The 15,079-nt window shown below is 38.5% G+C and overlaps 1 protein-coding gene across 2 annotated transcripts in view; it reads right to left on the reverse strand.

Annotated features, from left to right (window-relative positions):
• PPP3CA (protein phosphatase 3 catalytic subunit alpha) overlaps positions 1-15,079 on the reverse strand; it is a 218,321-nt gene that overhangs the window by 47,049 nt on the left and 156,193 nt on the right. For both annotated transcript variants that reach the window (XM_020805420.3, XM_020805421.3), the window contains exons 7-8: positions 11,424-11,501; positions 6,439-6,533 (exon numbers count right to left, since the gene is read on the reverse strand). In XM_020805420.3, coding sequence (XP_020661079.1) covers positions 6,439-6,533; positions 11,424-11,501 — 173 coding nt within the window. The remainder of the gene's footprint in view (positions 1-6,438; positions 6,534-11,423; positions 11,502-15,079) is intronic.

The raw sequence follows: 15,079 nt of genomic DNA on the forward strand, positions 1-15,079 counted from the left end.
CTCTGTAGCCAGGTATGTAGGTCATTGAGGTATCCAGCCAGTTGTATATATTTATTATGTCTATATGTATATGCCGTTTACCATACTTAAAACCTTGTCACTTAAAAAGTAAGGACAATATCTTGAAACTGTGGGTAGCTGTTATGATCCACTAAAATATGTATAAAGTAGTTCCTTGTAATCTCTGTTTCCTGGATCAGTTGCTTCCTTTCAAAGGAAGACTGCCATTTTTAATCACCTCCTACTCTACTTCATTAGAAACATTTTGGCTTAGATGATTAAAAGTGCCACTGGGCTATTGAGCTTGGACACATCATGCATTATCTCAATCCTTCAACCAATTTAATTTAAATCATTAATTCATGAACACAGACTAGTAGATCACATTTATGGCATTTGCAACTTAATGCAGGGTCAAGACCAGGGAGATTCTGCAATGTACACCTTGAGGTTGTGATGTTATCTGACGGATGTGCAGGCCTGTGCTTTTTGTTTATCGTCAGTCCTGGGAGGGAGGTAACTGGGCAGATGCCAATGCAATAGGAAAGGAATAGTTCTGCATGCCTCTTCTCCATTTATGTTTCCCTGGCCTAAAATGCTTTTATAATTACTTGCAATCTTTAATTCCTAATATATTTTCACACATCCCCCTACTCACAACATGAGCCCCCATGATTTCTGCAGTGTTTGTTTAGGAGCTATAAAAAGGATAGAACATATGCTGTTTTTTCAACCTCTCTCTTAACATTAGCTATTTTGGGACAGATATATGCTCTGATTTCTAGAAAAGGCAAAAATGGCTTGTATTTGTCTATGGAACACAAGCTACAAATGTGTGAGAAATTTCATGGTGGCCTGCCTTATTTATTTTTGGTCAGCTAGAGAAGCCTTTCATATCCATATATACACATGTGTATGTGTGTGTTTGTGTGTATGTGCACAAGGAGAGAGAAAAAGAGAGAAACAGAGAGAGTAGTGCAGACTACAAGTTGGTAAAATGAAGTATTGCTGTTGCTAGCACGAAGATGAAAATGCATGCATTTTATCAAGTATGCATATGAAAATCCACCTACAGGTTCAAAGTTGGGAGGGCTCTCTCACCACTGCTGAAATGTCAGATCTGATACTTATAATTTATGAAAGCTAATAGGAGATAGTTTTCAAAGAAACTCTGGAAAGAAGGCTCTAAAAATCCCTTTGGAAGAGCAATTGGCTAAAAACATGCATGTTTTTAGGATTTCAGAAGCCACAGAGTGTTGAAATGAATAATTCATTCAGAGAATCTAAAAAGCTACTTTAACTTCCATTACATTAATAATGTATACTGCTGATATTGCACTCAAATACAAGTAACCTTAAAACAACAATTTAAACTCCTTTTCCAAAAGCTTTATTTTAAAGGCTAAGGAGAGAAAAACTACGTTAGTCATTATACAAAAAGTGAAAAGGAAACATGCTTTATACACGATCAATTTGAAAAGAACTAGTTGCAAAAATTTTAATTGAAAGCAAAGCATGGATGAAAGAAAATGCTTAGTTCAATATGTTCTTGTAGTCTTATTGTGCAGTTAAATCTACAATGTTTGAGAATTGCCAATTTTCAAATATTGTACAAAAGATAATTACATTGCCCATTAAGCTTTCAGAGAAAAATATATCAGTTCTTCCCAGAATTAATTCTTACTGTTATCAAATACAATTGTATGATCTGATTGCTTCCTGTATTTTGTCGCTAGAACAAATTTCTAGCAAGAGCAGAAACTGTGTTGGCTATTATAATATTGTTCATCTGCCTTTCTGAACCCTAATTATCTGCAACTGTGTTCATCTGGCATTGACAGACTGGTTTCTGAAAGACCCACTTAGAAACCTACAAACAGGCCTTCTGCCCTTCAGACAGGATTTCATACAAGTGGGCAAGGTGCAGAAATGGGCAACCAAAACAAACCCGTGGCTGAAGCAATTCCACCTACCCACCCCACAGAAAAGGGCAACATATTTGGGGCATCTTAGCTAATGAAGAGAGATGGGTAAGAGGAGGATAAAATTATGCTCAGTGTCTGTGAATATATACAGTATTACATATCATTTTTTGTGCAATCCACAAACCACAGCACAAACAAAACACAAAACCTCTCCTTTAATACAATCTGGAGTAGAGATGGGCATGACTGGGGGTTCGGCACTTTGGCACAATTTGGTGGATTGGGCCCACAGGCCTCCTCCCATGGGCTTCCGCTCAGAGGCGGTGCCCCTGGATTCCCTGCTCCACCTCTTCCTCCGGGTGGGGAGCCCACAGGTGGAGGCGAGGTGGGGAATCCAGGGCACTTGTGCAACACCTGATTCATTGAAGCGCCAAACTGCAGTTCGTGCCCATCTCTAATCTGGAGTCATCCTAAGATGCTCAACGGTCAGAAAATAAGCTCAGAGAAGGAAAAATACTTCACAAATTACATACTGTAGTTAAACTTCTTCATGGTGTCATGGTGATCCCCAATTGGGGACATGTTCATGGAAAACAAGGCTGTTAATGGCTATTGGCCGTCCCGACAGCCACATACTACCTGCATAGTTAAAGATCACCTCTGAATGCCAACTGCTAGTGAGCAGCAATGAAAAAAGTTACTGCCCTCATGTTCTGCTTGTAGGTTTTCCATAGGCAGCCAATTAGCCCCTGTAGGAAAGAAGATGCTTGTCACAGTTCTAAACTTTATCTGCTTTCCCTCAGGGATGATGACAGGATTATAGGGAATGTGAAAGCTATCACCCATAGTTTGGGATGTTGTCCCTCATAGTTGGTGAAGGCCTCTTGATGGAAAATGAGAGACTCCCTGCTAAATTTAACAACTATCTCCATCTTTAAAGGAGTCTTCCTAGAGGCCTTAAAAATGGCACTTGCACAACCATCATGAAAGAAGTCTAATATAGACAAGAAAGGTATGTTCAGTTATGGCCAGTTTCCAACTGTCTTTTCTGGGCATGGTCATTGAAAAGGCTGTAGCAGAGCAATTCTAGAAACAGAGAGCATATATCCATGCTCAACCTTTTTCAATCTGGTTTCTGGCATGACCTTGGCACAGAGGCCATTTAGGTGGCTCTTGTTCACTTGTGCAAAGGTGAATCATCTCTGCTGATACTGCTAAGTCTCTAATGAGTAACACAGTGGATCACAGTATATCATTAAGTGGATCACAGTAAATATTGTTAAGGAGATCAGTGAAAAATCCAGTCCTCACTGGATCAGTAGCACAATAGTTTTCGTCTGTTCTGTGCAAAAGGTTGAAGAACACAATGGTGGACTGTTTATCATCCCCACAGGAACTAATATGTTGAGTTTCTCAAGGATTGATGTTAACACCAATATGCTTCTATATATTCACAAGCTCACTCTTGGAGATCATCTGTAGCTTTGGAATTGGATGCTGTCAATATGTTTATGATAAACCATAAACTATGACCTTCCTTAACTAAACCACAAATGTGAAAGCTGGACAATAAAGAAAGGTGAAAGGGGGAAAAAAAATTCATTCAAAATGTGATGCTGGTGGAGGGTTCTGCAGATTCCATGGACCATCAGAAAGACAAATAAGTTGCAGATCAAATCAAGTTTAAAACCCCATTAGAATCTAAAATGATGGAAGTCATCACCTTTAGACATACTGTGATTACACAAGCCTAACTACAAAATACAGTAAAAATACAGTAAAGCTAGGAAAAGCAGAATATGATAGGAAAAGCCAAAGGCTGAACATGAAATAGATTGATTCAGTAAAGGAAGCTACAGTGTTTAATTTGCAAAATCTGAGCAGGGTTGTTTAACGGTAGAATCTTTTAAAGATCATTAATTCCCAAGCTTGCTGGAAGCTGCAAGTGACTCAATGAAATTAGTAGTAAGTTATAACAAGACTAGGGCCATTGAATCAGTGGTGATTTGATGAGTCAACTCCCCCTTAAGTTTCACTGATTCAGTAGGGATACTCTAGTTGCAAGTTACTACCAGATTCCAGCTGATGACATGTAACAACAAGAACTAAAAATTCCAAATGGCTTAATGCATACATGTTTATTCTTCAAAATCTGTTCTCTAAATCTATACAGCTGTTCATCAGGACAACAGTTAATCCATAGCTCAAAGAGTGCTTTGTCTTAGGCTGTGGTCAGACTTGCAAAATGTTTCCAAATTACTCCTCATGAATTTTGACTCATTTTGGGGGGTTCAGACGATGTACAGCCATTACCGATTTTTTTTTGTTCTCCCTCCATGCTGTCTCCCCATCAAATCCAGCCACCCAGGAGGCTATTACTAGTTTTGTCCCATGTTTCATTACATATTACTACCTACATTCCATGGAGTGTGTACTCCTAAATTGGTTTATTTCCTATACATCTGGAGTGAGGGTCCATGTCTCCCACCAGCTGCTGCCCAACTTCTTCTTTAAAAAAAAAAACACACAACAATTTTTGAAGTGGAATGTTGGCACACTGGCATGCTCCTGTCAAATAGGGCTTGACATACTTGAGGATTGTAAAGGCAAAAGGAGAAGTGGGTTGATGGGGGAAGCTGAAAGAGGAAGATGAAGGCTATCAGAGAAATAATGGAGACAGGTATAATAGGCGGACATTCCCCTATTATAATTTCTACAGGAATGGCCGAAAGGAAGCATGTGGAGCATCAGTCTCCCTATTGCAGTGGTTCCCAAACATTTTCCACATGCTGTTCCCCTGAGTGGCCGCAGTGGCAGCAGAGCAGGGGGATTGACAAGGGGTACGGGGTAGAACAGGAAGCAAAGAAGCATGAAGGAGCCAGACCCAGAGCTGGAAGAACAGTAGCAGCAAGGATGTTCCCAGCTTGGCGAAAAAACAAAGAAAAGCTTTAGCATTGCTTCTGGCTGGTTTGGCGGTGCCCCAGGGAGTTGTGAAGGGCCAGCAAGGGTGTTTTGCTGACACAGCAATCTACCTACACAAGATCTTTTTTAAAAAAAAAAAAGGGGGGGGAGGGGGCAGAGAAAAGCAAAAAAAAAAATAAAAAAAGAGGAAGGGTATATGTCGTACGTGAGGGTTGAAGATGAACGTACCACATCTAATTTACCCATAAATTGGCAGAACAGTTTAAAAGGGATGAATCACTATCACAGATGCAAGAAGGAAGGGGACATTTGTTTAGTCTGACTGCAGCCTCAGTGATCTTAAAAAATAACCTGCTTAAGTATAGTTAACCTACAATTTAAAATACAAAATAAATTTTTTTAATTGCTTTTAGAAAAACTGCAGTTTTTCAGTTTTCAAATAACGATGGAGGCATGGATAAATATTTAAGAATGTTGCAACACAATGCTGTTTCCAATTAAAAAATAATTTGACTCTATAAATTTGTTTCTCTAATTTATATGTAAATTTGATTCTCAAATTTATATGGTTAAATGATTATATGGTTTCATATAGTCTTTATATGATTCTTTAAAAAAACACAATTGCATTTTTATGCATCTATGTATACATACACTCCCACAGGCTACAAAATATCTGTTACCATGGGTGCATGAACCTTGGCAAATGTCTATGTTCACACATTATTTCACTGCCAATAATCCCAGAACAATGATATGAATATGATCATTTGCTACTCCTTGTGTTTGTTTGCCATATATAGAAATAAATGCTGGAAAAATCTCATTGACATTCACCTGTATATCTTTTAAATTTTTGAACATTCACAGACTTTATATAAGAATCCTCAATATTTCAGGCATTCCTTGTAATAAACATAAATGTAGAAATTCCAGTTGCAGATATAACATATAGCCACACAATAAGTCAGTCAGACTCAGGACTCTGAGCTGAAGAATTACAAAAAACAATTAAAAACATGGATGTTTAGGCAGGCCTTCCCTCAATTTAATCTCTGCCTCTCCCCCTTTCTCTTCTTTTATGGTTTATTTTTCTTTTTCTTTTCCATCTTGAAGAACTGCTATTTAGTGTAATAATTCCTTTTTATATTTATTGTCATGTTATGTGCTGTAAGCCGCCTAGAGTGGTTGCAATGACCAGATAGGCGGGATATAAATAGAATAAATAAATAAATAAATAAAGGTTCTACAGATATAACTCAGTTTGTTGTTGGTGCAGATATTATTTGAATGTGTGGAATACTAACACTTCCCTTTAGCAAATTAGTTCAACAACAACCAATTAATTAATTAATACAAACAATGTATGCATGTCTAAGTGTCAGAAATAATACATGTAATAATAAGATCATAAAAGTTAACTTAGCCTTGAAATTTTACATTAGTAGATTCTATTGCATTATGAATTAATTAAAGCGAATTGCATAACAGACAAACCTACTATTCATGAAGGGAAAGTTTTTTTTTTTAAAAAAAAAGCTTAAACAATACAAAAGACAAAGCAGGATGGAAATGGGAAAAGTAGTCTTACCTTTGTTATTGTATACATCTAGATAGTTTGGTGCTGAAAAAATTGTAATTAGTGAAGGGAAGCCTGTTGTCTGGCTTTTCCTGTACATACGATACCTACAACAAATTGCAGAAGTAACCATTAGTACCATTAATTGCTCACAGGGTAGTACTGATTTAGAGCTTGTTATAGTTACACGAATGCACATTACATGGATTTCAATGAGTCTTACATGCACATGACATCTATCTGAATGCAGTCACTGCCACAACTCACTGAGTTTCATGGTTTAATAATTAATATTATTTCATCAAAGTGGTGGCAGAATACATATAGTACACAAGTTGAACTAGATGTGGGACATGGAAGGACCCTCCCTGAAGAATGTGAGGACTGTGAAAACATCTGGATGTCCCTGGGCAAACACAGCACCCTATGGGCTGATCCGTTTACTCCAGAAGTGGATTACTTCTGATCAAAAAAGAATAATAATAAAAAAGAGTTGAACTAGATTTGTTATATAGTTTGTCCTGAAATATTTTCTTCCCATTTTGAGCAAAGGATGTTGGAGGGAGAATAGATTTAGATCAGGAGGACTAGGTATAGACAAATATGTCAGCTTGGCCTTCTCCCACACTTGGATTTGTATCAAGTGCTTCCCATGTTATTTAAGAAGAAATGTGCAAGTATTTTAAAGTTCTTACTGAAATGGATCAAGTCATTTTCACAAGCCAAATTTTATAGATATAGATAGTCCCAGCACAGAGTAGATCATGCTACATCTGTCTACTGTGTAGTTGTTAAAAGATGAGGAATCTTTTGAGAAAAAAGGAAAAGGAAAGATGGCAACTAGAGATGGCCACGAAGTACTTTGTCCCCCTTTGTCATAAACACAGCTGTTGCGTGTCCCCTTCCCTGTCACCAGCTCACCTATGGACCTGCTGGTGCGTGCTGCTCCTTCTCTCCCAGTTGCGTGATCTTCCAGTCCAGGCAGAAACCCAGACTTCCCTTTTCCACCTCCTGCAGCAGTGGTCCACTCAAAGGCAGTGCTGCAGGAATCGCTGTCCTGCCTCCTTTGTTCTGAGTGGCCAGCTGCTGGAGGGGGTGAAGAAGGGAAGTCCGGGCTTCTGCCTGAACTGGAAGATTATGCAACAGGGAGGGAAGGAGAAGCATGTGCCGGCCGGTCAGTGGGTGAGCTGGTGGGGAGGGAACACATGGCAGGTCTGCTGCTGCGCAGAAGACTTAGGACGAAGGGGCACAAAATACTTTATGCCCATCTCTAGTGGCAACCCTAATTTAGCACCAGAAACATGGCTGAATACACAGGGATTTAAACTCAAACTCTTAGGAGCTAAGTCTTGAAGGCCCTCTGCCCAGATGGATACATCTGAATATTCTGACTTCTCCCAAAGAAGACGTCAGAAGGCATTGTTTTTTTTCTTCAAAATCTTGTGTTCTTTCTGCTGCATTTACAGTATAAAGAAATGTTTACGTGTTAAGTTCTTGATAAACAATCTGGACACACCTATCCCTAATGTGGACCATGGCAGAACAAAGGATTGTTAACCTTCTTTATTCCCACAGATCTGATCTGCTTCCCTTCCCCGTGTGTGTGTGTCTGTGTGTGTGTGTGTGTGTGTGTGTGTGTGTTGTGTGTGTGTGTGTGTGTGTGTGTGTGTGTGTGTGTGTGTGTGTGTGTGTGTGTGTGTGTGAGAGAGAGAGAGAGAGAGAGAGAGAGAGAGAGAGAAGAGAAAATAAAAGCAAGTCCTGTAAACTGCAGAACATGTTTGGTTTGGCCTTCAAAGTTCAGTCCAAGCCAGTTAAATGCAATGGATAAAGTAACTGGCCAGGAACCAAGAGGTGAATCTACCAATGGAACTGTTCCAGTTTCCAGAAATGGGAGGAATAATTCCACTCACATTCGGCTCATGGCCACTTCAAACTATCCTTAAAATAATTCACTTCCTAAGTAATCTGAATTGCATGCACTGACTGAGTAGAAGGCTGGATGCATGCATAAAGGTCCTTTCTGGCTCCTTTTCTACCAGAACTTCCCCATACAGGGGGTACAAAAAAAACTTCTGAACAGCATTGTTATGATGTGGGGAGCCACATTAGGGATCAGGACATTGTTCCCAGGCATCTTGGGAAGCAATCTGGATCAAAGCTGAAGTGTTTTTTTTGAACTGCATCTAATGGTCCTGTACCAATAAATAAATAATCAAATCTATATAACTTCTTCAAGAAAATGTTTAAAAATAGGCTGATAGTTAATGCAGGCTGCTAAACTGCCAGATATGTGCCTGATTTTCTTCTGCATGTTTCCCTGTGGTGACAAAAATGTTACTGTCTCAGCTGGCCTACATTTAGTCGATCTGTAATGAAAATTAAAAACCCCAGAAATTTGAAAGCAAACCAATAGAAGTGGTATTTTCTTTCTAGCAAGAGGCAAAGTAATGATCACACAGCATTTTAGTTCACTTACTTATATAAAAAGTCAAAGGGTCTGGGCAGCACAATGAGAAAAGCATGCCACCACTTAAGAGTCTTATTGGAATTCTAGATATTTGGCTCTCTGTTCACCAAGAGCAAAAATGACATTTGAGGAGCTGTTGTGTTGATCAAGACAAATAAGGAGATTACTTTTATCAAGCTCTGAATACATTAGTATTTTGCACTGATGCATACCACAGACATACACAGTAGCAATGTGATATCATATGCCAGGTGAATCTCCCAGTTTGTAAAAAAAAAAAAGTCTTTATCTCAGCAGCCTGGTGCCGAGTTCAGGAAACATTATTAGAGCTTGGAATGTTAGATTTAAACATTAATCAGTTACAGCTTAATGTTAGAATCTGAAAAATTAACTCACTGTGATTAATGTTTAAAACAGAAAACAGTTAATTCTCTAAATTACTCTGTTTTATGCCCTGATTAGAATGTTAATTTTATGTACTTTCTGCAGAGGGGACATGACATCCACACTCTAATTACTCTTACTGCTGAAGCTGTACTATTGGAACTGGTAAACACAGATAGCTATATACAATGCTACATTTTGAATTCAGTTCTGACTATCCCATGGGTAGCTGCAAATGAAAAAAAAAGGGAGACCCTCCTTGAAATATCTAAGATTGTATTATTATTATTTTCCTGCTTATTAATCGCTTCATTTTATTTCATTCACACAGTCAGATCTGCAGGCACTCATGGCATGGGCAGGACATGCATTTAAGGAAACAAAGAAAAACATGTGGTGTAGGACACTATATAATGAAAGGAAAAGGCTCCCACGTTTACCCTACTTAAATGTGAATATATTCATTAATAAATTCATGGCTCTTTTTTTTTTTTTGTAGGTCAGCAAACACTCCAAATATCTGTCCTCTGGGTTTGCAGATAAAGCTGTTGATAATTTAGCCATTCAGCTGAGCAAAGTGGAAGGACAGAGCTGCATCTCTTTTCAGCAAACCTAGAAAATATATTCCTGTTTCAAACTGTGTCTTTCCAAAGAGCCCTGCAGGTCTGGAAAGTTAACAAGGTATAAAGAGCTGATACATCCTCTCCTGCTGTTTACCAGCCAAACAAGGGAGAATTGCATCATCACTGTACAGCTTGCTTTGAGCACAGGCTCACAAAAACTACTTTGAGGGAAATGAATTTAGGCCTGCTGAAGTATTCAATAAAAGAGTTAATCTTAATCCACGAGCATACTGTACTTGGTTTTACATTCAGTCTGTCCAACATGACCAGAACTCTGATTTTTCAAGTATTCTCATCATTTGAAGACCTTTCAAGGACAGAGATTGCTCTCCTCCTCAGATTCAGCTCTTTATTATAGAGAGGGTGTGTGAAGCTAGTCTATTCCTGGTGTTTATGGGTTGAAATAAACCATTTTACTGAATCCCTGAATAGACCTTATCTGAGTTACTCAAGCCCCTTTGCCAGGACAAGGCAGCAATCCATGAAGAGAACTTGCATCTTAGAAAGCCTCAATAAACATATCTGTAGTAGTTCAAATTTAAAAAAACTAAAACACCAAGGATATCAATCTGGTCACAAATTACGCTATTATGAAAATGTCTTGATGTCTTGCTTTTCCAATTGTTGCAGAAGACAAATTTCTTAATGCTGTCTAGATTCTCCCCCCCCCTTTCAAAAACAAAACAGACAAAAAACCCCACCTCCCATTAAAAACAAAATAAAACACCACCACCCCATAAAAACCTAAAAAAACAAAATCACCCTCCAAAGGGTTGATTTTGCTTTCAAAATCAACAGCTTTTGAGGAGCTGTTGTGCTGGTCAAGAGAAATAATGCAATTACTTTTATCAAGCTTTCAACTGTCTCAAAACGCAAGATGAACAGTTGAAAATTTGGTAAGCCTTGGGGACGGACTTCTCTCCTGCAATGGATCTTGTGAGCTGCATGACTTCAGGGGCCACAGTTCCCCTCCAGAGATGACCATTTGGCCTATTTTCCCTGTCCCCAACACAGAGAGACATCTTTGCATGCAAAAAAGAACTGGTCTGTTTTTCCAGGCATAAGCCCAGCAGTACTCCAGGTTTGAATGTTATCCTTTGAATGATTTAGGAGTTAAATGGCAACAAAGGGCCTAAGCCATTGCATGGATTCAACACCAATTGAACTCTGCACTGGTGTTGTTGCCCTCTCTCTTCCCTGAATTATAGAAGAGAAGAAGAACTGACTGATGAAGTCTGCGACTCATTCTCCTGGTCCTCTTTCTTCTTTGGAGACAAGGTTTTAGGGACTGGGTGGATCCTTATCCAAGTCCTCGTGGGCCAGTTGGTCTGCTCTGGTGGACCAAACTTTGCCTATGGGCTAAAGGTTCCCTATCCCCTTCTACTGGACCATGTTTATTTTATGCTTTTAGAAACATTGAAACAATTTTCACGTCAGCAAAAACCTGACAAGAATGCAGAGATAGTAATTTGCTTGAACACTATTTCCCCCCCCCAAAAAAAAAAACAAAGCAAAGCACTTACCCAGCATCCTGGGCTTCATGGGCCCGAAGTATAGATAATAAGTTATTGTGCTGTAGAAAGTCGCATACAGCAGGGTAACTATTGGAAGAAAAATACACGGTTAGTGAAATGACCAGAGGCAATTCATTTGTTTCTGATACGAACAACCAACCAACATGTTTGGGTTATCAAATATGACTTGGTTGAAGGAAAAGGGAACTAAAGATCTACATTTCTCTGTATTACAACATACTCATTTAAGGACTCAAAGACCATGAACTGTACGACTGAGGGAAAATGTGACAGAACTGTTCAAATACTTGAACAATTGTCATACAGAGGAGGGGCAGGGTCTGTTCTTGATCATCCCAGAGTGCAGAACACATAATGACTCTTCACTCATTATAATAAACCCTGTTCTGTTGCAACTTTCATGTCTGGAGTGCATGGGCAACAAAATGGAGGGTAACCCTACCAAGCTAACTGGGGGTGGTTGGGCTAACACTATAATATAGCCATTTTTTTTTTCTGTTTCATTGAAAGAGATCTTTTTTCTTGAGCCTGGATTTACCAGCTTAAACTATTATGCGCAACAGCCCTCTTGCTCAACAACAGCCTTGTCAATCTGATAAGCTTTTTAGAAAACAAAAACAAAAAACCACACCTGAGCTTGACAATATTAGCTATTACAACATTTTTCTCACATTTATCAGAACTTTTTCTAAATGTAAGGCTAGAAGATTTTGTTGCTCTTTAATCTAGAACTGGACTGTAAAAATTACTTCCACAACTTGGGAACAGTTTTCCTTCATTTTTGAAGGGTGCAGTTGCAAGCAATACTTATATTTCATATTGCCTTGCAACATCAACCACATATTGTTACTGCTAAAGCCTGATTTGAAAGCTTTTGGACAACTTCACCCCTGCTATAGGAAGGTCATTATCTACAGACTCCCCATCATGAGAACACAAACCCAGAATTATAAAGTACTGTACAGAATTTAACATGGTTTGCCTCCATCTCAAGATTGGATTCAATGACCCCACCTGCAGATTCAAAAGTAGGAGGTAGCAACATGGAGATTCTTCAAACAATAAGCTGTTAAGAGCATGGTCACAGACAACACACGCTAGAGAAAGCTATCTGAAAGAACTGCACTGTGTTGAGTGAGACAGAAACAAAATCATTCCCGAAGCTGCTGTCTTCCAGATACATCTGATTGCCCCCTTCATAGCCAACAAAGCCATTGGTTGGGGATGATGGGAGCTGTATTGAAAAATCTGATATCCATAAGAGAAATAATGATTACAGTTTAAAACCAACTGCTTATATTTATTATCACGTCTTATGGCAAGCAAATTCCATAAATGAATTATGCACAGTATTAAGACAGCTGCTCTGGTTTGTTTTTAAATCCATCTATAATCAATCAGTTTGACTAGGTGCTCCTGCAGTCTAAAACCTAATTGGTAATCTGAATTAGAGGACACTGACTGAATTAACAGGCTTTACGCAAGAGGTGATTTACCATTCAGCAACTGATTCAGTGCATCTACTCTAGTTCAGTCTGACAACTGCATTTAAACCTAGATATTTTCAGTGAGCAGAATTTCCTTCTAGAATGTTATGCATTAAGTTACAAACCGCCATCATAACCGCTTCTCATAAATTTCAACACCCCAAACCTTCATATTTCTTTTCAGGAAAGATGCCTCAATGCTATGATTGTTTTCTTTTATTCTTTTTGGCTCTCTTTCCAGGTCTATAATATTCCTTTTGGAGCACACTACCGCACAATATACTTCATTTAAGAACCACTGTTCCCGTTCTATGTGTTAGTTTTTAAAGGGAAAGGATGACATTCAACAGCATCTGATGTTATCATTTTCACCTCCAAAAGCAGAGAAGTGCGTAGATAAGAGTATAACCAGGGAGAATCAAAAACTATTGCTCTTTGCAACAGTCTTTTACTTCACTTAACCACACTGGGTTAAGTGCTTTCGATGAATCTATCCCACGGCACAAGCATTATAGTGAGGTTGCTATGGTAACTGGCTTTAGTTATATAACTAAAGGAGTTGCTGATAACATGAAATAAAAAGGAAGATTTTAGATATCGTTCCATTGGTAATTGGGGAGAAAGAAGTCTATTAATTTGCTATTTTTGACAAACATTCCCCTCATGGCAGTAAAATTGAGGCTGAAAGCTATCATATATTGGTATCAACATGACAGATTTAATATTTTTGTGAAGTTACCAAATTCTGTCATCTGTACTAAGAGAACAATGCAGTCTATATTATTGAACACAAAATACAAACAGAAATGTGACTTCTTTGTGTCTGCTATTTAAATTTCTTTGAATTAAAAAAGAAAGATGGGCTCTTTTAATATAATTATGTTCCTTCTGGTGGATACACAAATCATGTGCTAAAGATTCCAATGATGACTGAAATTCTGTCCCCCGTTAGGTTCATGTGCACTACCATCCTCTCCATGTTTGCCTTCCAGTAAGTCTGGTTTCAGCACAACTGATAATTACAACAGAACAGACCACACTCAGAAGCTTTATTATACAGTCTCATTGAGTCACCAGACCACTGCTGAACTCCTTCACTAAGTACCACTGTCTCCAGTGTTAATGATCAAGTGGACCATCAGCTCCCTCATCTGGCAAGCTAGAGTATTCCACAGTCCAGTCTTGTTTATTACATTTCTAAAGTAGGCACTCATGGAGATTCATAATTAAAAACAAACAAACCTGAAACAAATTATTTTATGATCAACAAACAAAACACTTTGGGTAGAGAGAGATATAATTTGGGTAACGGGCATAATGTGTAAGTGTATGTATCACTTTTTGTTTGGGATTCACAGAGATGGTGAAACTACAGACCCTGTCCAAGCAGTTCTTCAAAGTTTTAAAAATTGTGTATTTTATTTAAAGAAGGGGGTTAATGTACATTTAATTTAATACAAAAGTCCCCCAATTTTGATTCTTTAAGTGCCTGAAACCTAAGGAGAGAGGAAAACAAAACCAATTACTGACACAGCATTCAGTTTTCTGGACAGAATGTTTGTCGAATGCACCATGAAAACAAGAGAGTTGAGGCTGAACTGTCAAGATGTAAAAGAGCACCAACCTGACTGTCTCAAAAGCTGCTCATGATACTGAGTTAGTCAGACTGACAGTCCTACTCAATATAAAATGGCTTCCTCTGTTTCTCATGAATTGAATGCATCTCATTTCACAGATCAATTTTTTGAAACCAGCTTATAGTGGGTCCAATGGTGTAGTGAGGTCAGATCTCACAGGGTCAAAGCCCTGCAACTTTCTGATTAGCAGGAATAATGGCGTTCTGTGCCATCCTTCTCAGGATTTCTTGGGCTTAGTTGCAATTTTCACAGTCACTGGAGAAGATATGGCTTTTCCCAGGAACAATATACAGTAATGTCACAAGTTATCAATATTGCAATGTAAAGTTTTTTCAAAATTAATTTTAAAAACATGTTATTGCAGAAAATGGACTATAGAACTATAAACTAGAAGGAAATCTAAGGGGCAGAGCAGCAAAACTAAAGCTAAATTATCCCTAACAACTGACTTTGTCTTAAATTCATCAACGGATCCAACATCTTCCAAGGCAGTCCACAGCTTATTGTCAGGAAGTTCTTC

This window comes from Pogona vitticeps, chromosome 5 (genome assembly GCF_051106095.1).
Source record: "Pogona vitticeps strain Pit_001003342236 chromosome 5, PviZW2.1, whole genome shotgun sequence".
NCBI classification, from domain to species: Eukaryota; Metazoa; Chordata; class Lepidosauria; order Squamata; family Agamidae; genus Pogona; species Pogona vitticeps.